This window comes from Octopus sinensis, linkage group LG18 (assembly GCF_006345805.1).
Source record: "Octopus sinensis linkage group LG18, ASM634580v1, whole genome shotgun sequence".
In the NCBI taxonomy this organism is placed as follows: domain Eukaryota; kingdom Metazoa; phylum Mollusca; class Cephalopoda; order Octopoda; family Octopodidae; genus Octopus; species Octopus sinensis.
Genome location: NC_043014.1, coordinates 30,756,719 through 30,783,407, shown reverse-complemented (window position 1 = coordinate 30,783,407; position 26,689 = coordinate 30,756,719). Strand labels below are relative to the sequence as shown.

At 38.0% G+C, this 26,689-nt stretch overlaps 1 protein-coding gene across 2 annotated transcripts in view; it reads right to left on the bottom strand.

Moving 5' to 3' along the window:
• Positions 1 to 26,689, bottom strand: part of LOC115221304 (nicastrin) — a 70,276-nt gene that overhangs the window by 10,201 nt on the left and 33,386 nt on the right. For both annotated transcript variants that reach the window (XM_029791463.2, XM_029791464.2), the window contains exons 12-14: positions 21,840 to 21,985; positions 10,530 to 10,632; positions 7,028 to 7,131 (exon numbers count right to left, since the gene is read on the bottom strand). In XM_029791463.2, the coding sequence (XP_029647323.1) occupies positions 7,028 to 7,131; positions 10,530 to 10,632; positions 21,840 to 21,985 (353 nt within the window). The remainder of the gene's footprint in view (positions 1 to 7,027; positions 7,132 to 10,529; positions 10,633 to 21,839; positions 21,986 to 26,689) is intronic.

The following is a 26,689-nucleotide window of genomic DNA, read 5'->3' as shown; positions in this document are numbered from 1 at the left end:
GAAGTGCCACTTCTTCAACCCAGGAAAACATGGGATGAGGTGATGAAGCATGACCTTTGAATGTTGGGTCTCACAGAGGCAATGACATAAAACAAAGACCTCTGGAGATATGCTGCAACTGAGAAGACCCAGCAAATAAAGCGAGACCAGAGCTATAACCTACACTAGTGTTGCAAAACCAGTCCACTCAAAAGTACCTTGGATCGTAGGGCAACATGCGGTGCTTGAGGAAACCTATTGAGTGAAGTCCATCAACATCAGCAATATCAAAATCAAATCAAATGGAAATTGTAGTTGAGAGCCCTGTGCCGGAAGCACAAAAAGCACCATCCGAACTTGGCCAATGCCAGTGCCGCTTTGACTGGCTTCCATGCTGTTGGCACATAAAAAGCATCATCTGGTCATGCCCTATGCATAGCACTCCTGGAAACTCACCTCAGCCCTGATATAGAGGATGCAGAAGAACACGTACCAAAATATATCATACTGTGAACAGACAGAAGGAAAAGGGGCCATGGTGGAGTTGCTGTATACATCCGAGATGACCTCATACCTCAGGTTTTGCTGTCATACTCAAATTCAGTATGTGACACTATAATTGTATACATAAGACAATGCAATATAGTCATAGGCAATACAAGTTGCCAACCAGATGCTCAAAACCATATATAAGCAAGCTTGAAGATTGCTTCACAGGAATTACAGAAATCCTCAGGAACACCACATGAGTGTATTTCTTATGAATAATTTACACTTCCCCAACATTAAATGGTCTGAAGGCCTCATGCTCTCAGGAATGACTCATTACAAACAAGCAGAGGTGGAGTCCCTGCTCAACCTCACCAATGCCCTATTCATGGAGCAAGTTGTACTCAGACTATCTAGGGCAAATAACATTTTGGATCTCTGCTTCATAAACAATATGAACATCATTCATGATGTGAAAGTGATGCCGACAATTGTCTCGGATTACAACATAATAGAGCTGTCTATGTTTGGCTGAAAGTAGCCAAAGACACACAGTCTAAAGGAAGCACCCAAAATCTCTCCAATCTGAACTTCCACAAAGCAGATTGGAAATCGATCCAAAAAGAGATCCTCATACAGTACTGGCCAAAATGTCTCTCCACACCAGACATTGGCATGAAACTAGAATATTCCATGTCTGTTATGCAAGACATATGCCAGAAATGTGTACCAGAGCACAAGGCCAAAACAAATAGGAACAAGATTCCAAGCAAGAGGAAGATCCTCGTGAGATGACGGACAAAGGTTGCAAATCGACTCAATCAACATCCCAAAAGTAGTGAAAGGTCCTGCCTAAAAAATCCTACGTGAGGGAGAGAGCAGACAAAGAAGCCTGGGTTATAAAAACATTAAGTCAAACCCAAAGGCCTTCTTTTATTTTGCGAAAGAAACAGCCTTAGTACGCTGCAAGATAGGACCCCTCTTCCAAAAAGGATAGCTCCTTCGCAGAAAGTCCAACAAGGATCAGATAGGTACGAAATGACCAATTAAAAAAGTGTCTTTACCACCCCACTAGAACACAGATAAGTGAACAAACTAGCGGACATCTTTGCCGCCTCATCTATAACCAGTGAGGCAGTACGATGGAATACATCGACATGAGCGAAGAAGATATACTACTAGCCATAGATGAGGTGGATATAAACTCAAATACTGGTCCTGATGGTTTCCCAGCAATCCTCATCAAATTGTGTAAGCATGCCCTGGAAAAACCCCTCCAGATTCTCTTTCAGAGATTTCTTGCAAATGGCAGACTGCCAAGGAAGCTGAAAGAGAGAATAATATGTCCATCCATAAAGTGGGAAGCAGAGCAGATGCCAAAAACTATAGGCCTACCTTTCTGACTTCACACATTAGCAAAGTCATGGAATAGAAAGTTAGAGGGAAACTAATCACATTCCTTGAAGAAAATAACTTGTGGAGTGATATCCAGCATGGCTTTCAACCAAGTTGGAGCTGCCCAACCCAGCTCTTACAAAATTATGACTGGGTGTTGAGGCAGTTACTCAACAACTCAAAAGTGGAAGTAATGTATCTTGATTTTATGAAAGCTTTTGATAAAGTGGATCATGGTATGATATGCCACAAACTGCATGATCTCTGCATAGCTGCTAAACTTGGATAGTGGTTACATGACTTTCTGAAAGATATGTCAGGCAATAGTGGCCAATGGAACCACCTCAATGAAAACACAAATAGCAAGTTGTGTTCCACAGGGCACTGTCTTAGGACTACTGCTTTTCATAGTGGCCCTCTCAGATAGGCCCTCAACTGCCCAGATAGCCACCCTTGCCAGCTACACAGGCAATATGCAAGTCTCACAGAAAATATATGTATATATTTATGTGTGTGTGTGTATATATATATATATATATATATATATACACACCACACACACACACACACACACACACACATAAATATATACACACACAAATATACATACATACATAAGTATATATATACATACATACACACATACATACATACATATAAATGTATATATATACGACAGGTTTCATTCAGTTTCTGTTTACCCAATCCACACAGAATGGGTTCTCTTAGTTTCTGTTACCAAATCCACTGAGATGGCTCAGGGCTAAAGTAGAAGACACCCAAAATGGCATGAACTGTACTTGTTTGGCAAGCGACTTGATCTGAGACCTTGAGTCGAAACTAAAACAATTAATTGTGGAAAAGTTGTGCTAGCCATTTGAGAACACGCTCATATTCACTTTCTGATTGTTTCCTAGTGGAACAGTTTTTTTAAAACTTATTTCTTTGGCATTGGTCCCTGATGTGATTAAGTCTCAAAAGTGTTATGAAAGTTTTTGACATTTCATAAGAGCCTGTATTATATAAACAAGAAATTGCATAGAAGAGACTTGTGTATTTTTAAACTCTATAGCATTTAAACTGGCCAGAGTATAACTATCTTACAACTATCCTACAATGTCATTCTAAAGAATATCAAAATCTTGAAGCTATGAGATAATGCATGATTATTTCAAAAACAATGTGAATAAAATAACCATTACATTTGACAGAGTAATCTGAATGCCAAAGGGTTAGATGGCAAAAATGACCTCCACAATGTGACTGTCACATTTTACAGAGTGTGTGTGCTGATTTTTAATTTATATTTTGGTATTAATAAAGCTTCCATAGCTAATCTAAATTGTCTTTTTTTTTTCTTATTCAATTCTATATAGGAGGAAAGTATTATCTTCTAATATTTTTCTATCTCATTTTGTTTTTGTTTCATGTTCTATACCAATAAGTATTTTAATAGTTTCTCCACATAAATACATAGTCAACCAATAAGAAAGTGTACTTGTGTGTCCATTGTAACAGCTTGAATTATGAAGTTTACAACAGACATGCCCATATAAAAAGTAATATATTATATTGATTTTCATATTACAGGTGGTTTGCAGTTTTGTGGCTTCCCATTGATAACATTTTTAATTGTCTTTGGCAATATAGTGCATTCTTTTATAGTTAGCTAAGATACATGTTCTATGAGGATTTTATAACTTTTTAATCCATTGTATAACAGGATACATTTGGTTCATGTAGTCAACTGTATGTATGGTCTCAGTTTTTTACTAGCTGTTGTATCTGTTGCATGTGTGGGGAATTAAATCTGTTCTTTTATTGCCCTACAGCTTGGTTTACTCATGTTCAAGCATCTGTAATCAAATGTTGTCAAATGATTAACTTATAATATTCTTATTCTCTTTAAGGTAGTGAGCTGACAGAATTGTTACCATGCTGGGCAAAATGCTTAGCAGTATTTCGTCTGTCTTTATGTTTTGAGTTCAAATTCCATCAAGGTCGACTTTGCCTTTTATCTTTTCAGGGTTGATAAAACAGATATCAGCTGAACACTGGGGTTGATGTAGTTGAGTTAAACCCTCCCTGAAATTTACTGTCCTTGGGCCAAATTTTGAAACCAATTTCCTTAGTTATCCCATTAGCATTCAGATTACTGTCAATAGAAATGCTTATCTATTCACATTGTTTTGAATCAACCATGCATTATTTCACAACTTTGGGATTTCAATGATGTGACACTTTATTTTTAGAATGACATTACATGGTAGGTGTGAGAGGCTGAATTTAGTCAGTAAAACACATAGAATATTTGGGCTAGATGTGGCCAGTTTCAGTACTAAAGGGTTAAAGTTTCATCTGTAGATGTAAACTGACCAACTCAGTAGAATTTCACAAGACATTGGATATCTATGTATAGATAGACACTGACCTCACACATACACAAGCATTTTGATTCCTGCCATCTAAAGTGCTACATGAATTGTTCCTTAATCCTAGATTTATGACCGAAAATGGAATGGTGTTGTGGTCCAAATTTATGCTGGAACTACTTTGAATGGCAAATTTGATATTTTGAAATATTTAAAAAGATCTTTGAGTGAATCTGCCTATTCTTCCCCATCTGGTCACATTAAATACGTCAACAAGTGGGTGTATGCAATGAAGTAATTTTTATCAATGCTAGCCATGCAGAAAACTGCAAATATGGGCCCAATTGGAGAATAATGACCACTCCATTCTCTGTATGTATATATTACTTTATGGACAATAGAAGAGAACGAAGGGAACCTCAGAAGTGCAGGTCAACAGAAACTTTCTAAGCAATATTCTTAGCATAATAGTTACATCTTTTTCTCAGCAGTTACCACTCTTTAACAAGGAGCCATTACAGCACAAATAAAAAAACTGGATAGCAACACTGCCTATATAGAATCTCTAAAAAAAGAAAAGCCAGAAGATTAGCAGTAGAAGCTTTATCAATAGCAAAATAAGAACAAAAAGATCAAACTGACACAGCACAAGTGAAATAAACTACAAAAATAACCTGGATTTCCCTCTTAAACAGATCTATATCTGGCAATCATGTTTTAATTTAGTTATACCATCATTCATATGATCTCTTAATACATATAACAAAAATGTGGCAATAAGATGCCATTGTTAAGACAAGTGATACATATGGAGTAGGTAAGTTGTGTAAAGAAATGTCAAATATTCCAAATGGACAGAACCAATGAAAGATTAAGACCAAGAAAGACATGGGACAAAGTGGTGAATACTGCTCCCAAGAGGTTGCGTGCTGGCAGAAACGTTAGCACACCGGGCAAAATGCTTATCGGTATTTCAATGCCGTTATGTTCTGAGTTCAAATTCCACCGAGGTCGACTTTGCCTTTCATCCTTTCGGGGTTGATAAATTAAGCACCAGTTACGCACTGGGGTAGATGTAATTGACTTAATCCCTTTGTCTGTCCTTGTTTGTCCCCTCTATGTTTAGCCCCTTGTGGGCAATAAAGAAATAAGAGATTGAACCTCAAGACAGAGATCACAAAAGATTGTGACAAATGGATAAAAGCTGTACTAGAGAATATTCACCAAACTCATGCAAGCACAGAAAAAAAAACAGCCCATGTCAGCATGGAAAACAGACATTAAATGATGATTTTATATATATATATATATATATATATATATATATATATATCCACAATGTACTTAATTGGGTTTTTTTTTTACCGAGAGGAGGGGGACATTAGTTGTGCATCACTAGACATGGCCTCTCTAGATATTACAGTGCAGGTTTGAAACCAACAATCAAGTTAGTTGTTACTATATTAACTAAACCCACTCCACTTCACGATACGGGACTAAAAACAACCACAACACATATATATGCAAGTACATACACGCATATATTATACATGCAAATAACAATGTTATTTTACATTATTAATAAGGATGACGGACACCAGAATCAGTACAAAAGTACCAGACAAAATGCCTTGCAATATTTAGTTATGATCTTTCATACTTGGAGTTCAAATCCTGCTAGAGTTAATTTTTAGAGTAAAAATTTGTAGTTAATAAAGCCATTTCAATCAGTTATGTTCTGTTCTTGGAAAATTTAGACCTGTAGCTCATTAAGAATGGCTATCATCTTCATTGTAAAAAGTTTAGGTAATTCCAAAAGTAGAGTAGAAGACTAAACACATTCTATTGATAATACCTCACTCAAAATGTATCTCTGCCTATATGACGAACTCTCCCATCAAAGATGATGTATGAGGGTTTAGCTTGACTGAACGACCTGCACAAATGATTTGTTTATAGTGATCAAATGAATGTGCAGTACATAAGCTCACTCTCTCCATCAAATCGACATTGCAAGTACAGCTGCACAAGTGCCACAAGTCAGATGTTGAAATGATCACAGAGCAACATGAAATGAAGTGTTTTGCTCAAGAACAATGCACCACTCAGTCAGTCCAGGAATCAAACCCACAATTTAGCAATTGTGAGTGCAACACCCAAACCACTAGACCAAGCATGCTTATATAAAATTGTTAATACTAATATTATTGTTATATTTGGGATGGTAATTTTTTTCTCTTCTTTTGCCAAATAAATACATACTATATATTCCTCTTCACTTCAGATTTATTTTATTATTGTTCTTATTTTATGTCCTTTCTCTGGAAATCTTTTGTCACACATCCTGTAACCTCTTCAGCAACTCTCTCCATCTCATGGGTCACCTCTTGTTCTCAAAGGATATAAAACAAGAACAATAAAAAAATAAATCTGAAGTGAAGAACTAATATATAGTGCGTGTGTTAATTTGGCAAAAAAAAAAAATGACCATCACCCCGAAATATAATAATATCTGTTTCAACACACAATTTCACACCAGGAATCTTGAAAAACAAAGACATAAATATAAAATGAATAATATTATTATTATTATTATTATTATTATTATTAACAACAGTGTGTGAGTCAGCACAATGATTTCTCTATCCACAACATATTCAGCACTCCTGTAAAATTAAAACAGCAATAATAAACTAATATTGTAAATTTAAACAAAGAAGAAGAGAACAGTGAAAAAAAATCAAATCATGTGAAGACATTTTTGAAGAAATCAAAGACTGGTGAAACCATACCTGTAGTTTATTACTGGGAACCAGAAAAACACGTACAGACATTGCATCATTGTCCCAAATACTCTCAGTCCAAGTAGAATATTTACCGGACAACCAATCGTAATCTTTGGAGAAAAGAAAGACAGAGAAAAGGAAGATGTGAGAGAGAATGACATACAAACAATCATTAAGGCATTATTATTATTAGTAGTAAAGCAGTGTTGTTAGCATGCCCGACAAAATACTTAGTCACATTTCTTCCAGTTTTTCTTCCACCAAGGTTAACTTTGCCATTCATCTTTTCAGGTAGGTTGTGCTCTTGCTTGATGGGGCTAGGGTCATTCCAAGGGTCATTCTAGGGTCAGTCCCAGAGGCATCATCATGCATAGAGCCAACCAGGTCTACCAGTGCTCTCCACTGCTGGTGGCCCCATGCCAATCTCTCTACGTCTTCCCCAATTATGTCCAGCCATCTGGTGCAGGGCCTTCTATGTGGCCTTTTCCAGCACACAACAACTGCATCAAATGAGAGAAAAGCTCTGGTAGGATGACTAGCAGGAGACAGAGGTCATGTCCATACTAATGCTTCCAACAGATAGCTATGAGATGGGAGGCTGTTAGCTGATGTGTTCTTTGTTGGAAATGTGATGGCACCATCTGCAGTTCTCAATGGTTCTCAAGGCTCTATCAAAGCCATCAATCCTCTTTGCCAGGGTCTTCAAGAGAAGCCATGTTTCTGCTCCATAGAGGAGAATGGAGAGGATCAATGCATCATAGATGCAGAGCTCTGTCTTCAGGAAGACAGAGCAGTGGTGCCAGAGGGGCTTCCATAAGAGTAGATAGCCCCAGTGGCCAGACCACATCTGCAGGTGATCTCCAGGGGCAGGTCTCCATTATTGGTGACTGTGGAGCCCAGGTAGATGAAGGAGCTGACAAACTCATCTGCAGCAACCGCAGGGGCATCACCCTCCTCTCCCATCCCAGGCAAGCTCTTCACCAGGATTTTTTCAGGGATGATAAAATAAATACCAGCTGTACACTGGAGGTGATTAATTGACTAAGCCCCTCCCTCAAAAATTTCAAGCCTTGTGCCTGTAGTGGAAATGATTATCATTAGTAGTAGTAGTAGCAGTCATATTAGAAGGAGGATTTATCATTATTAGTATTAGAAGAAATATTTAGAAAAGTGGGTTGTGAATGGCAGAGTCAGTATTTAGTTAGATCCCAGGTCAATGCTAACACATTTATGATCTTGTACCAAAAAATGACTGTTATCATCACCAACATTACTGGCAGAAAGGTGAGCTGGAAGAATCGCACATCAGGCAAAATACTTAGTGGCATTTCATCTGACGTTACGTTCTGAGTCCAAATTCTGCTGAGGTTGGCTTTGCCTTTCATCCCTTTTGGGATGGGATGGGGGAGGGGGGGAATAAAATAAGTACCAGTTGAACACTGGGGTCAATTTAACTGACTTGGCCTCTACCACAAAACTGCTGGCCTTATGCCAAAATCTGAAACCACGATCATCATCAAACAGATGTGGCTGTATGGTTAAGGAGCATGTTTCCCAACCATGTGGCACCTTGAGCAAGTACCCCAACTGACTAAGGCCGCGTGGATGGATTTGGTAGATGGAAACTAAAAGAAGTCCATTTTGTGTGTGTGTGATTGTCTTCTTTTAATTCAATCTTTTACTGCAGCCATGTTGGTGGAAGAACTTTAATCAAACAAATCAACCCCAGTACTTAAATTTTCAAGTGAGGATGATGGTGGATTAGCAATATTGACAGAGTATCAGACAAAATAGTCATGAGGTATTTTTTCCAGCCCTTACATTTTGAGTTCAAATTCCACCAAGGTTAACAATGTCATTCATCTTTTCAGAATCAATAAAATATATTACCCATCATGTACTAGGGGCTGATGGAATTAACTAGCTCCTCTACTTTCCTTGCCTAACTTAGAAATTAAAAAAGGACAGTGGATTAGCAGCATCACTAGACTATCAGACAAAATGCCTTTGTGTATTTGTTCCTGCTCTTTTTGTTCTGAGTTCAAATCCTGCAGAGGTCATCTTTGCCTTTTTATGGCCTTGTACCTACTTTAAAAACATTTGGAGATGACAAGGGACTGAAACTCCTGGCAGTTTGCTGTGCTTGAGAAGACATGTCAAAGTAAGTCAAATCAAGCACTTGTGCTGACACCAAGTGCAGAGCACCTGTGCCAGCACCACATAAAAGAGCACCGATGCCAGTGGCATATAATAAAATATCCATACCAGAGACATAGAAAGCACCCATGCTGGCACCACGTAAAAGAAACTATCATGCCAGTGCCATGTAAAAGGCATCCAATACACTGTAAAGTGGTTAGTGTTAGGAAGGGCATCCAGCTGTAGATACCATACCAAAACAGACAACTGGGGCCTGGTGCATCCCTCTAGCTTCCCAGCCCTGTCAAACCATCCAACTCATGCCAGCATACAAAATAAATGATGATGATGATGATGATTACAAGTAGGTGGACTGGCAGAACTGTTAGTGTTGCAAAAAAATGTTTTCTGGTGTTTGTTCCAATTCTTTACATTCTTAGTTCAAATTTCAAAGAAGTCGATTTTGCCTTCTATCTTTTGAAGTTGATAAAATAATGTGCCAATAAGTACTGGGGTCAATGATACCAAGTAATTCCCTCCCCTCAAAATTATTGGTCTTATGGTATAAGAAATATTTTTTCAGGTTCTTTATATTTCGAGTGCTAATTCTGCTACAAACAATTTTGCTTTTCATCCTACTGGAGTCAATAAAATAAACCAGTCATGTACTGGAAACAAGAATATTAACTATCCCTCCTCCCATCAAAATAGCTGGTCTAGTGCCAAAATCAGAAACAGTAGCAACTGCACTACTGTCACTGCTGCCATCATCACAAATCCTGTACAATTTTTTTTCCTGTTCAACTTAAGGGTATACTTGTTTTCATATCAATGCAACTGAGCTGTTGTTTTAACCACATTGGAGTCCTATCACAATTACCCAGGTTTTGATGACCTGTTTCTTGCTACAAGGGGACTGGTGATAGGAGGTGGAATTTGAACTCAGAAATGCAAACAGCCAGAACAGCTAAAGCAAGGCATCTTATCCAAAAGTTTAACATTTTTGCCAATTAGCTATTTTGAAGTGATGCTTTTTTATCAACCCAGAAGGAACTGTGTAAGTTGAACCCAGAGCAAAGAAACCTGAAAAATACCATAAGCATTCTAACCAATGGTCACAAAGACAGAAGAGAATTGAAGAAAGAAAAAGAGAGATACAGAAGAGAAAGAAAAGGATGAAGCAAGAGAAACAAAGAGGAAAGAAGAGCAAGAATATGTGGGTGACGAATGTGTATGTGACTGAGTGAATGCATAAGAGAGATAAATATTGACAGTTAGAGAATGAAAAATAGAGCAAGACAGCAACAGTAACATGATAACAATTAACCCTATACATAGAGAGATCAATGATTTATGAAAGAGATATTACCATCTATGATAAAAGCTGGAGATATGGCATCAGTGAGGTACGTGGGAGCGATTACACACAGGCCTTGACGATCTCTACCCTGCATCCAATTAGCTTTCACAATCTGTATAAAGAAAAACAACAACAAGGTTTTGTAAATACACAAGAAGAAACAGATTTCAATATCATAAGATTCTGTTAAATATCTCAAAAATAATTTAAATTGGCAATCAACAATATCAGCTTCAGCAATTGGTTACAAGATTGAAATGACAAAATAAACCTTTTTTATTAGGGTATCAGCCACAAAAAGAAAAAAAATACATGTCTGACTCTTTAATGTAGAATGATTATAGATGCAAGGGGACACAAGATAACTAAGTTGATGTTGCATAACAAAAGTTGCATGGTTAATTAGACCAGAAATATGTTGAATTTAGTCAGCTAAAATCAACATGTGGAAGACTTGCAATTCTTCAGACTGCCATATTTCAACATAGCTCTCTGAAGAAATGCAAGTCATTCCATTCACACAAGGAAACTGTTGGCAGTTGGCAATATCAATTTCACTTGACCAAATTAAGTACTTAAGGTTCCATTTGTTATTACTCTCATGTATCTCAGTACACAAGACAAGCATGTACCATGCTGGTGCTGTGCATAGTAGTGAGATGGCTAAGTGTAAACATTTACCATGTCTGACAGTGCCTCAACATCATTAATTGATTGCACACTTCCTTTAAGGTGTGGAAAATAGACCTTAATGACAAACCCATCCAACACGAGAAACTCAATGAAAAGCATATTAAAAGGTAGATCTGTTGAGAATAGGTGTGTGTAGCACTCAAGAAGTGAAATCAAAAGAAACTTCAGCCAGATTCTTCACAAACAAAGAACACTAGTCCAAATTCTTCCAGCTGGATAATAATTTTGGTTAAGTGGTGTACACTTACTGTTGGCAGAGAAATGAACAGATAACATTATTGAAGTATTGAAAATATGCATCAGAATAATTGAGCTTAGACAACTTGTAGCTCATGCACCACAATTGGAACTGGTCTGATAAAGAAAAAGACTGTTTTTATGAGACAATGTTTCAAACAACCTCAATAATAAAGCAACATTATTTTCTTGGCTAGTGACTTCAAGGGACATATATTCTTTTCTACTGTAGTCACAAGGCCCAAAATTTTGGCAGGAGGGGGCAAGTTGATTAGATCAACCCCAGTATGCAACTGGTACTTAATTTATTGATCCCAAAAGGATGAAAGGCAAAGCTGACCTCGACGGAATTTGAACTCAGAACGTAAAGACAGATGAAATACTGCTAAGCATTTCACCCGGCGTGCTAATGTTTCTGCCAGCTCACTGCCTTTCAATGGGCATATATTGAGTAAAATTATAATGTATATGGTGGTTAGGGTTACAGTGCTAAAGTGCAGAGAGATCAAAGCTTCTGGAGTTCACTGACGCAAATGAATTATGTGCAACATAAATTTCAAGAAACCAACAAGCTACTCGATTGCCTTCCAATCAGATGAACATACAAGCTAGATAAGCAGATGGTTATAGAGTTCATCTCCAGTGAAGAATGTACCATCAAACAATAGGTTACTGATGAGTAACTTCAAAATAAATGCGAGTCACACTGAGAGACAAAAGACATTCTGAAGAAAGAAGGTGTGGAAACTGAAACATCTTTCTGTTAAATACATGTTAAGTGGGTTTTTTTAAGCATCATTTATAATGAAAATTTGGTGGAGAAATAAACCTATGTCATAGAGGACAAGTGGGAGGTTCTAAGATGCAACCTGCAAAAATCTACAGACCAGTTTTGTTGTGAAGCAAGATAGTAACCAATTATAAGGTAACATAGTACTTGAATAGCACTGTTGACAGAGCAATAAAAGCTAATAGACAGGAACAGAAAGAGAAGAGAAAGGGGCAGCAAAGAATTATATCACGAGGTAACTGAGAAGCCAGGCAATAAATGTACATAGCTCAAAGGGAAGCAAAGTATATTGGTGTGAATAAAGACATAGTAGGTGAAAAGTACAGTGAAAATGACAGTGGCATACTTATCCTCACTAATGATGTGGAGGAAGCGGCTTGAAAATATTATTATGAGAGGTTGCTGAATGTGGAAAATGTATGCAAAGAGAGAACTACATCAAGGCAACCAGCTATTGAAATGACCAGTTATATGGTCAAAATGGTCATTCAAAATATGAAGATGGAAAAATCGGGAGATTCATCAGGTAATGTTGCTGAAATACTGACATATCCGGCAAAGAAGGGCTCCAGCTAGTCACTCATATAATCAACCATACCCAATGACTGACTGGCATAACAGTATAATTGTCAACTGCTGAAAGGGCAAAGGAGAGGCATCAAACTGATGAACCAGGTTATGGAAGTAATGGAAAGAATATTAACACAATTAATTAGGAAGAGAATCAACTTAAGATACAGTTTGGATTTGTGTGAAACTGTAATGCTCTTTTCACAGTAAGACAATAGCAAGAGAAAACTTTTTAGCTAAGAATAACCATCTGAACTAAGCATTTGCTGATTTGGAGAAAGTTTTTAGCATGATATCACAATCTGTTATCTTTAAGAAAACTAAATGCTTGTGAAAGCAGTACAAAACATGTACAGGAATGCAATCAGCAAAGTCAAAATCGACAGTGAGGAATTTAGCATGCAGTTAGCTGACCACCAAACTATTTAAGTTCTTGGCACTGTCTTAAATAGTTAGTCTTAAGCTCCTCTGTTATAGGTTGGTGAATTCCTAAAAGCTGATAACCAAGTCCTTAAAGTAGAGTCTGTGAATGACTTAGACAAGAAATTCCAGACACAGAAGCAAAACCTTAGAGTAAACTTGGTGAAGACGAAAGATTTAGTCAGCAGAAGACAAGACTCTTATTGCCGTAAGTGGGGAAGGGGTGATAATGTGCAGAAAAGGAGCTGACAGAAACTCAGTATAGTGTATACAATGTGTACTATGAGTTCACAAGAGGAGTAGTACTGGGATCATGAGTAGATCAATGGTGAATAAAGACATTGCATGAATAGTTACTAGCCTATGCAATAGTGAACTAGATTCCTTGGAAGATTTTTTTTGGCTAATGCTTTGGAAGGCTCTATTAGAAGCAGTTAAAAGCTTTTGAACAACTTAATGAGTGGTGGAGGAGGGTGCACTGAAAGCCTAGCAGCCAGAGTAAGGATAAGGTGGAAAGAGTTCAAAAAGCTATTCTGTTGGCAACAAGAGGATTCTCTCTCTTCGAGTATTGAAGTGTAGCTTGTATGTAGTTTGTGGACAAAATATGATGCTAGATGGAGTGAGATGTGGGCATTAAAACACAGACAATATGTGCATGTTGGAAAGAAATGAAGTAAGCATGTTCTGCTGGCTGTGTAATGTTAGTATGCATGAACGATAGAGCATAAATGAGCTAATAGGTAGACTAGGTATGAGAGGAATCAGATGTAGTGAGCAAGAACAAAGACTGCATCAGCACAGATATGTGAAGTATAGTGACAAAAGGCAGTGCTTTGGCACACTGATCTAAGGAACCCTGAATCAACTTAGCAACTACTGGTTCTACCCAAAATATTCTAGCGATGGTATAAACAAAAAGCTAGTCTCTACTCTCATACATCAGCTCATCTTCTCCTACCATCGACTTCACCCTCAGAAGATTTCACATTTTCACCATCTACTTCCTCCACAACAATATTCTTAGCAATTCCACTTGTATCTCCACTACCAAACTAATCTCTGGCAATCTTAAACAACTTATGTTCCCCTTCATTGCTTCTCTTCTATCTTAGATCAAGGACATCAACTATGTCCTTCACCTCTCCAAATCTTTTTCTACCCTTCTAGATCATCTAAGCTCTTTTCACTTTGTATGTCATTATTCAGCTTTCAGAATATTTTTTTGTCCATCACATCCCACTTGAACCCAAGCATTTCAACACTCTTTCACTTTGCTGAATTCAGGCTCTATATTACATCTCCTTCTCTGATGATTTCAACCAACAAGTCTTAATTATGCCAACTTAATTGTTGACCACATCACAGCCCAAATTTTTATCCAATTTACAGGACTAATTCTTGAATTATATGGCTATTACAAAGATGAATGCATTGATGCCATCTCAATCACTAGAAAGAAATTCATACTTTATATAATCCCTTAACAATTTCTACCCAGCAATGGAATTCATCTCTAATATTCTCATTAACTTCCTAAACATCTCTGCCTCTGCTGACAACCTCCACCTTTCTACATTGGTCTACTATTAACTTTGGGATTCTCACCCCCAACCTCCACTTTACTTTGCCACAACCTATGCAGCAAAGATTCTGATTTTGTTGTAAAATTGAAGTAAATACTTAATTTTTGTGTCTCATGTGGTTTTCCCAAATACATTTGATACTACTCTCCACTGAGCTAAATTCATCACCCTCACTCATACAGTCAAGAATGCCTTCCCTCTCATCATCATCTTTATTCCATGACTGCTTTGGCACATTCTTGTTCACAACTTCTGCTTTCAGTTTCACCTCTCTTTCATGACATCTGACCCAGCAACAGCTTGTCTTTCCTGAGCCTCCACTCTCATCCACTAAAAAGAATAAAAATCCATGCAACTTTCTAGGCACACTCAACTAGGCACTTCTGTGTGTTGCTGACCTAATGACTTTGCTTGTCACTATATCTTCTATAAAACTATACTAAATTTAGTGTGAAACTGATTGACTACTATGGATGAAACAGATTACTAATTGGGAGATAGATATTGTGGGTACTTCCTAGATGTTCATAACAATCCCCAGGAAATCCACAAACCCAAACTTTAACTTGTCCAGCTACTCTTTTGATTACTTCTCAGTCTATGGTATTCTCCAACATTCTGGTTCTAATGAAACCCACAAATACAAGGAGCAATGCATTACTTTTAACATGGGTTCTTCTAACCCAGAGGGCCTCAATGCATGCTTTGACTTTTGATTTTGTCCCTATCCTCATAAACCATTTCTATTGATTTATGGCCCATCATCATCATCATCATCATCATTTAGCGTCCGTTCTCCATGCTAGCATGGGTTGGACGGTTCAACTGGGGTCTGTGAAGCTGGAAGGCTTCATCAGGCCCAGTCAGATCTGGCAGTGTTTCTACGGCTGGATGCCCTTCCTAACGGCAACCACTCCGTGAGTGTAGTGGGTGCTTTTTACGTGCCACCCGCACAGGTGCAGACAGAGCTGGCAAACTGCCACGAACGGATGGTGCTTTTACGTGTCACCGGCACGGGGGCCAGGCGAGGCTGGCAACGGACACAACGGATGGTGCTTTTACGTGCCACCAACACGGGGGCCAGACAGAGCTGGCAAACGGCCACGAAACGGATGGTGCTTTTACGTGTCACCGGCACAGGGGCCAGACAGAGCTGGCAACGGACACGAACGGATGGTGCTTTTACGTGCCACCAACACGGGGGCCAGACAGAGCTGGCAAATGGCCACGAAACGGATGGTGCTTTTACGTGTCACCGGCGCGGGGGCTAGGCAAGGCTGGCAACGGACACGAAACGGATGGTGCTTTTACATGCCACCGACACGGGGGCCAGACAGGGTTGGCAAACGGCCACGAACGGATGGTGCTTTTACGTATCACCGGCACGGGGGCCAGACAGAGCTGGCAAACAGCCACGAACCCATATGGTTAAAAAGTCTATTTCCCAATCACATAGTTTGAGGTTCAAGCCTATTGCAATGAACTTTAGGTAAACGTCTTCAACTATAGCTCCAGGCCAACCAAAGCTATTGTGAATAGTTTTATTACACAGAAACTGAAAGAAGCCAGTCTTGTGTGTGTGTGTGTGTGTGTACTAGACTGGACCTAAGCATGGTATTTGTAAATAAGTTTCATTGTCATACAAGTGGTGTCATTCATGTTTTGTCATGGGAAAATATTACTTTGCTTGGTAACAAGTGAGAGTTTTAAGGGATGGGGAGACATCTAGCAACTGCGTCATATATATATTGTGTGTAGTTTGTGCATAGGATATTCATATACACAACACACCATGTAAAGTACGAGGGTGGGCTGCAAAGTTCATAGGCTAATTACAAAGGAGTGATGCTAGATCTATGAAATCTTGCATGCCTTAATTTCAACTCTTCTTATTAATAACTGCATTGTTTCTTTCTAGGTAAACTGACAACTGGTTCAAAGAAGACTTCAAAACTAACTTGTAGCAAATTCTCTTGAAAATGGACAAAATTTGGCATCATAGCATTATCAAGTATCCCAGAAAAAGGGTTTAGCTTCCAAGGACATTCATGCTGACATCATTGCTACATTAGAGGATGATGCTCCAGCTTTATCAACAGTGCAAAAGTGAGCAGCTGAATTTAGGAGGGGAGATAGAATTTTCAAGATGATCCAATATCTGGATGACCTGCAACTGCCACCACTGAGGAAAACATTGATCATGTTCACCACATGGTAATGGATGACAGGTGATTGACAATAAATCAAATAGGTAATGTTATTAGCATATCTCATGAGAGTTGAGAATATTCTGCACAATGAACTTGGCATGACAAAGGTTTCTGGGTATCATATTCTTCTTACACCTGATCAAGGGAAAATCTGACATTGTTTGAGGCAGATTTAGCTGGTTTCCAAGAACATTTCCTAAGCCAGGATGAGTGTTGGCTTCATCACTTTGCGCCAGAGACAAAGAGACAATCCATGCAGTGAAAACACCTCTCCTCATCTGCTCCAAAGATGACTGAGGTTGTTTCAACTGCAGGGAAGGTGATGGCCTCTGTTTTTTGGGGTGCAAGAGACACCATGTTTATTGAATATCTTCAAAAAAAGGCTACACCATCAATGGAGAGAACTATGTCAACTTACTGAGACAGTTACAAAAGGCCATCAAGATCAAATGCCTAGGAAAACTGACAAAACGGGTCTTGTTTCATCTGGACACAAGCCCTTGCTTTCAATGGCTGCTTCGAACTGGTTGATCGCCCTCTTTATTCTCCTGATTTGATCCTATCTGACTAAAATCTGTTCCCCAACATAAAAAAACCCCATTTGACTGGGAACGAGTATTGCAGTGATGATGACATCATATTTGCCGGTATTAACTTTTTCTACCAACATAAAGTTTTTTGACCAATGGGATCCAAGCACTGCAACACCAAAGAGGTGTGTGGACCACAAAGGGGACTATGTCGAAAAATAAACCTCATTTTGTCACATTCCATGAGACTATTTTGATCATCCTATGAACTCTTAAGTTGACCGTTGTATACATGCAGTTCTTGTAGATAAGTGTACTTTTTACAATTTATTTGTTTCAGTCACTAGATTGTGACCATACTGGGCCATTGCCTGAAAGAATTTTTAGTTGAATGACTTGACCCTAGTACTTCCTTTTTTGTTAAGTTTGGTACTTATTTTATCGATATCTTTTGCCAAACTGCAAAGTTACGGGGGACATAAACACACCAACACCAGTTGTCAAGCAGTGGTGGGGAACAAACACAGACAAAGACACACACACATACAACAGGTTTTTAGTTTCTGTCTACCAAATACACTCACAAGGCTTTCATTGGCCTGCAACGATAGTAGAAGACACTTGCCCAAGGTGCCATGCAGTAGGACTGAACCTAGAACTATATACTTGGGAACCAAGCTTCCTACCATACAGCCACACTTGCACCTATACTTGCTTACCCTATTTTTATTATCTTTGGCCTATATTTGTTTGCACTGTCTTGTATCTATGTGTGTATATGGCTTTACATCCACATTTACTGACTACAGTTTGTACATTCATTGCACATGCAACTGTACACACTATACCTTTTTTAAGAAGCAGGGTACATGGGACATGGCTGATCGGGTAGGCAGCACTACTAGAAAAATTCAACATAATCTCTCATAGGCATGCCATTCAGTAAGTCCTATGGGCTTCCCCATTACTATACTATATACTGGCATGCATGTAGCTCTTGCAATTAATGTACTTGTTTACCTTTCTACTTTCATTATCTCTCAACTCTTTCTTTCTCCTCCTTCCAACCTCTCCATCATCTACTACACTTTTCTAGACATACTTCTCCTTTATAAGTCTAACAACTGCTTAACCCTTTAACATTTAAACCAGCCATATCCAGCCATATTGTTTTATCCTACCTGTTTTATGTTCAAACTGGCCAGGTCTGGCCTCTCACACCTACCCCACAATGTCATTCTAAAAATAAATTATCACACCATCAAAATCTCAGAGCCAGAAGATGTTGCCTGATTGCTTCAAAACAATGTGAATAAATAAGCATTACATTTGCTCATGTAATCTGAATGCTAAAGGATTATAGTTCATAATTCTCTTAACTTCCTTCATATCTCAGTTCTTCAGTGTTTGCTACTAGCACACTCCACTTTCCCCCTCCTCACCCAGTTTGTTTGCATGTTAGCTATCTTATTTTGTTTGTGTGTGTGTGTGTGTGTGTGTGTGTATAATTTTTGTTCATTACTTCACTTTGCCCTGCTTCCCCAATTATCTCTTAACTCTCTTCACCTGACATCCGCTATCTCAACTGATCTGCTACAATCGTTGACCACCAAATCCTCATGCTTTAATTTTCTCCTACATTATGCAGCTCCCACACTACTCACATGATGCGTTTCTCCCTCTCCCTTCCTACATGTATCTACTCCTTTCATTTCTCATTCATAATTTTGCAACTCAGGTATTAACGTCTCTACATTCTCTCTTCCTCTCTCTGAAAATGATCAAGTAATTGAAACATTAGATTTGTCACTTCTCACAGCAAATCAACTCAGAGTAATTTAGATTTGTCATTGAACTTTTACCTGAGACAGTCTCTAATTCTATGATATGTAACTAATTGTTTTAAAATGTTCATCCATAAATTAAAACTTTCCATCATATTTTTCTTGTAAGAAGCTTATGCTTAGCTATGTTCCAAAAACTGTCTTAATAGTGAAAAGGTTAATTTATAAAATTCTTCTAAATTCTTGATTATCTTTTGTTTCAGTCATGAGACTGTGGCCATGCTGGGGCATGGGGCACCACCTTTTTAGTCGAATGAATCAACCCCAGTACATTTTTTTTAAAGCCCAATACTTATTCTATAAGTCTCTTTTGCTAAACTGCTAAGTTTCAGGGACACAAACACACCAACACCGGTTGCCAAGTGGTGTGGGGAACAAACAAAGACACACACACACACTTGTGTGTATATATGCCAGGCTTCTTTCAGTTTCCATCTACCAAATCTACTCACAAGGCTTTGGTCAGCCCAAGGTGATAGTAGACAACACTTGTCCAAGGAGCCACACAGTGGGTCTGAATTCAGAACCATGTAGTTAGGAAGCAAACTTCTTACCACATAGCCACATGTTAATAAAAAATATGCCCATCATGAAAGGGTTAATATTGGCTGTAAAATATTTTTGTTTCCCATGTTATATATACAGATACTCTGTGACTCATCACCACCCACAGTATGATTATCTCTACAATAAATAATCTATACATTCCTGTATGCTGTACAAGAGTCAGTATCTCTGAGCAGCAGCAGCATAGTATCTCTTAGCATCAATTATACTTCAGTGCATGCCCCACGATATCTGATCTGATCTGATCTGAGTCATATAGCAAGTGTCTCACTTAGCTTCTATGGACTGACCACACCTGAAAGACATTATGAAAATGCAAGATTTTTCCATCTAGCTACACATCAAGTAAGAAACAGAGGAAATAGATTTAAAAGTTGAAATGAAAATAATTAACCAACATGAAGATAAAAAAAATGTAAATGTTATTGCATACGATCTGCAGTTATAGCATTCAACAATTTCTATTATTGCTAAGAGTAATGAAATAATGTACACAGATATCTCAAAAATAAGTAGACAGCCTTCAATATACCATTCTATTTATGTAGACACTACCTGGTAATTCAAATTTGTTAATATATTATGCACAAAGCATACTTACTTAAAACTAGATTAAATATCTGAATGTATCAAACAACAATATTTTGTTTCTCAAAATAAATTTTTCAAAAACAATGATGTCTTTGAGATGTCTGAGTATGTTGCAGCAAAAAGTTTGGTTGATGATAAAGACAAAGAAGCAATAAAGATCTATCCACAAAATGGAGAGATCGTTGAAATTCTAGACGGCAGAACAGATTGAAACAAATAATGGGTGCCACTAAATCTACTAACAATTCATGCTAAGGCTTCAAGTATTTTCAAGACTGAAGAAATGAATACAAAATGACTACAAAGAAAATTTTCAAACAAGAATTGGACTGTTCAGTCACTTTAAAAAATTCATACACTGAAAATCAGAGAAAAACATTGCAAGATATTAACTATATACAATAATGTATAAAAAAGATAAAATAGAATTCTGACAAAGTACAGTACATATTCATAAGGAATATCAAATAGCACCACACTGACACCAAAATAAGAATAAAGTCAAATCTGCTTAGATCTTATAAGTTATGTTCTTACTGACTTACAGAAGGTTGGTCAGAATAGAATTTGGCTGTAAATACCTATATGACAACATTATGTAACACAATTTTTGTTCTTGGGTAGCAACTGTTATTTCCCTATAAAGTATGACAAATTGCTAATATTTCCTTCAAACTTTGCTTTTGTTACATTTATTCAAATCCCAAAGAATCCCTCTCAGCACTTGGCTATGCTACCCCCCACCCACTACTCCTGCTCATGTCAGCCACTGTCAGCCACTAAAGGACATGCTCAAGTGGTTAATGTCAAGCAACTGACAAGCAAATCTCTGATATTGAGCAGAATATTTGCTGTAATGATATTTCTGCTTTAGCAACTTAGTGCTGAATTTGTCTGAAATGTAATGGAAAATAGGTCAGTTTCAAAAATTGATGTCCTGATCACAAAAGCAAAGTTTGAAGGGAATGGTAGTCATTTGATTTGAAGATAGAAGCAAATAGGAAATAACACTTATTAACCATAGATGAAAAAAATAAAAATTTTGTTTCACAGTGTAATTTATATATATGGAACCATTAAACTTGACATTTTTTTTTAGTCTTTTTTTCTCTTTCTCCATTTTTTTTTCCTCGTCCTTTTCTGTTGAAGAGCATAGGCTTGAAACATCAAAGACTTTTCCATTTTTCCCAAGCATCAAACTAATACACCTTGCTTGTTGTGTACCTTCAACTATCTGGGGGGGGGGTGCATTTGAACCATATATATATTTACACTAAAACTTACCCCATTGGACTGTTTTGTACATGATTTCCTGTCTGTAACATTGAGCTTGTCTCCTAGGAAATAGGCAAGTAACTTTTCTGTAATCAATGTAAGTGGACTGGTGTTGCCCCTGACACCAGTGTATAAATTCATTTCTGGGAACTTCTCTGTTCGACCCAACATAAGAAAAAATAAAGAAAGAAACAAAACACAAATTAAAAAAAAAAAGAAGAGCAAATAGTAATATTTTTGATCAGAACAATGTGATACATCAAAAATTCTTAATTTCTTCAAAACCTATATTAATTTTCTCCATGAAATTATAATTGATAGCTGAGGCATGGGTGTGAAAAGCTTTATCCATTTACATAGATCAATAAAATTTAATTTTGTTTTTGTTTTTTTTTTCCCCCACAAATTAGAAAGCAACTGAAATTAGTATCAGTGCACCAGCATGGCCACTGTCCCAGTGACTGAAACTAGTAAATGAATAATAATAAAAAAGCCAGCTATCACTAACAAGGAGGTTAATTTGGTGGCATGTGCCAAGTTTTCACTAATTATTTTAGGTGCTTAGGCATGGCTGTGTGGGAAGAAGTTTGCTTTCCAACCACATGGTTCCAGGTTCAGTCTCACTGCATGCACATTGGGCAAGTGTCTTCTACTATAACTTTGGGCCAACCAAAGCTTTGTGAATGGATTTGGTAGATGGAAACTGAAAGGAGCCTGCCATGCATATGTATATGTCTCACCACTGCTTGACAACTGGTGTTAGTGTGCTTATGTCCCCATAACATAGTAGTTCAGCAAAAGAGATTGATAGAATAAGTACTGAGCTTAAAAAAATAAAAGAAATAAGTGATGGGGGGTTGGTTGGTAAGTTCAGCTAAAATTCCTCAAGGCAATGCCCCAGCATGGCCACTGTCTAATGAGTAAAACAAGATAAAAGATAACAAGATGTATTTGCAATCAGACACTGATACCCTCTTGCCCTCACACCCTACCACCCTTTTAACTCAGCAGACATCCAGAATTTTAAAACTGGTGGAAGAGAGAGCTGCACTAGAATCCGGATGTTATTCCATTTCAGATGATTAGACTGGGACGATATGAAATAATGAACTTTGCTCAAAGATACAATGTACTACCTGTCCAGGAATGAGAACCACAACTTTATGATCATAAGTCCTACACCCTAAGCATTAGACTGGTGACACACCATGCTTGAGGAGACCTATTGAGTCAAGTAAAATCAAAATTACAAATGGAAATTGCAGTTGTGGCCAATGCCAGTGCCACCTGACTGGCTCTCATGCCAGTGACACGCAATAAGCACCATTCGTGTTAGTCCACACACCCCCAGCCCGACTGGCCCCTGTGCCGGTAGCATGTAAAAAGCACCCACAACACTCTCGGAGTGGTTGGTGTTAGGAAGGGCATCTAGCTGTAGAAACACTATCTAAACATGGCTGATGCCAGTGCTGCTTGACTGGCACCCATGCTAATGGCACATAAAAAGCGCCCACTACACTCTCGCAGTGGTTGGTATTAGGAAGGGCATCTAGCTGTACAAACACTGTCCAAACGTGGCTGATGCCAGTGCTGCCTGACTGGCACCCATGCTAATGGCACATAAAAAGCACCCACTACACTCTCGCAGTGGTTGGTGTTAGGAAGGGCATCTAGCTGTACAAACATTACCAGATCAGATTGGAGCCTGGTGCAGCCTCCTGGCCTGCCAGTCCCCAGCCAAACCGTCCAACCCATGCCAGTATAGAAAACAGATGTTAAATGATGATGATGGTGATGAAACCAGTGGTTCCCAAACATTTTTTACCTATGGACCCCTTTGTTTACTATGTTATTCTGGTGGATGTTTAAAAGCTAATTTTATAGATATTTCTTTCAAGATTCCCATTATGTTATCCATACATTCACTTGTATAGATTGAACAATGTAAAATGTTAGAGACCCAGCTGTTTCTTGCAATACATACATTTAAATCAAAACTTTTCATAGACCCTTAAAATACTACTGTAGATCCCCAATTTACTATTTTGCTAGCATGAACTCCAACGATCATATGGACCCTATTGAGAGCCATTGCTGTAAGCTGTTCATGGGAAACACAAGAAGGAAAAGTGGGGAGGATAAAGTTATGTCCAAGGGCAGATAATTAAGAGCTTGGCAAGTAGAGAGACTTTGTTCAGTATATATTAGCAACAAAAGCAGTATTAATACCGACAGTTAATATTTAGCCCCACTTCCACTTTAATGCGGATGTTCTGTTAGAACAAACTATGCTGTAGTAGATACCATGAGAGAAACTTTCTTATTGGCTTTTGGTGCAAAATGTACTCTTGTTTATATCGCTAGCAGGGAGATAAATTTCCACCATCTCCGGCAGCAAGACCACCAGATCACGTAATTTTGAACTTCTTTGGTCTTGTCAATGATGAATGTCAATAACGATGATGAAGAGGAGGACGACTTTCAGCATAACACTTGCTGGAAGATAGATAACTCAAACACCCAAGGATGTTGCTTTACGAGAGCTCTGTATATTGCATTACATAAAACCATGTAGGTGATAAACTGGCAGCATCATTAGCATGCCAGACAAAAATGTTTAGTGGCATTTCTCCTAGCTTTATATTCTGAGTTCAAATTCCTCAGCTGCTTGTTTTGCCTAGCATCCTTTCAGAGTTAATAAGGTAAGAATCAGTTGGGGTCAATGTAATCAACTAGCCATCTCCCCCAAAACTTCAAGGCTTGTGCCTAGAAGAGAGTGGATTATATAAAACCACTTGAAATTCTATTGCAGAGAAGAATATATGCCTTTTTACAGTTTGTATTTAAAAACTACAATTTTTTGTAATGCAATAGGCACAGATATTGCTGTGTGGTTACAAAGTTTGCTTCGTAAGCATGTGACCTTGGGCTCAATTTTACTATATGGCACCATGAACAATTATTGCATTCTACTATAGTCTCAGTCTTAGCAATGTCTCAAGAGCAAAATCTGGTAGACAGAAATAAATTGTGTGTGTGTGTAAGGCGGCGAGCTGGCAGAAACGTTGGCACGCTGGGCGAAATACTTAGCGGTATTTCGTCTGCCGCTACGTTCTGAGTTCAAATTCCACCAAGGTCAACTTTGCCTTTCATCCTTTCGAGACTGATTAAATAAGTACCAGTTACCCACTGGAGTCGATATAATCGACTTAATCCATTTGTCTGTCCTTGTTTATCCCCTGTGTGTAGCCCCTTGTGGGCAGTAAAGAAATAAGAAATAAATTGTGTGTGTGTGTGTTCCCGAATGTCTTCATACCAACACAATTTCAGCAAAACAGTGATATTTTCAAGGGATCGGAAGTTGTGGCAATTTGCTATACTTGAGAAGACATGTCAAGCCAAGTAAAATCACTGGCATCCATACATACAAGCTTGTACTTTACAGGTGCTGGTACCACATAAAAATGCAGTCATGCCAGTGCTGCATAAATGCACATATACCAGTGGCATGAAAAAAGCACCCAGCATACTCTGTAGAGTGATTGGTGTTAGGAAGGGCATCCAGCCATATAAACCATGCCACAATAGACAATTAGGAGTCTGGACAGCTCCCCAGTTGGCTAGCTCCTGTCAAAACGTCGAATTCATGCCAGCATGGAAAACAGATGATGATAATGATGATCCTGTAGCTAAGCAAATATGTCCTGTGAAGATCAGTAACATAAAAATACCTTGAAAAATAAATAAGTCTTCTAGTTGTCCATATTTCCTATCTAACCTATGCCAACAAATCTCTACACAGATTCTCTATCTGGTAGAAATAGCAGCCAAATGCCTCTCAAATTATATTCTACCATCTTATTAAAAGTGGAAGCACATTAGATAATGTATTAGATTAAACTATATCAGACAAAAAAAAAAAGAAAAGAAAGTAAGGATGGGCAAGAATAGAATGTTGTTGATCACAGAACTTGGCTCTCAGCAACAACCAATCTTTTATGTTATATGTTTCAATCATTAGACTGCAGCCATACTGAGGAACTGCCTTGAAGAATTTTTAGTTAAATGTATTAACCCCAGTACTTATGTTTTTTTTCAAAAAAGAGCCTGGTACTTATTCTATCACTCTCTTTTGCCAAACCACTAAGTTACAAGGAGGTAAACATACCAGCACTGGTTGTCAAACAGACACACACATATAGATACATATATACAAGGGATTTCTTTCAGTTTCCATCTATCAAATCCACTCACAAGGTTTTGGTCAACCCAAGGCTATAGTAGAAGACACTTGCCCAAGGTGTCAAGCAGTGGTACTGAACTCCAAAACATGAGGTTGGGAAGAAAGCTTCTTACCACACAGCCATACCTGCACCTATGTATATATAAAAAAATTTCCATTTTCCTTGGACTATCATCATCATTTTACATCCACTTCTTGCTTCCATGGGTTAGACAAAATTTGTTGAGGTAGATTTTCTATGGCTAAATTCTTATTCTGTTGCCACCTATTCCCAAACAAGATAATATTTTCCCAAAGCTAAGCCTGTATTGAAGCATATCAACTATTTGAAAAAAAATGTTTCATAAACCATTATTCTAGCTACTTGCTTTCAGAATGCTCATCTCCACTTCTGATTAGGCTACATAGGTAATAGAAGCTGCCATGTACTTTTAAGGAACCTTTAGGATACAAAGGTGTTCTTACCATAACTACTCATGTGCACCTATTATATTCTTTGTTGGCTTGTCTGTTACTCTACCTTTTGTGCACAATTTACATTGCATAGATAGAATGAAATTCCTTCCTACTCTTTTATCTGGGTATTGAGCACATTCCCTTCCCAGCTGGTAGTTGA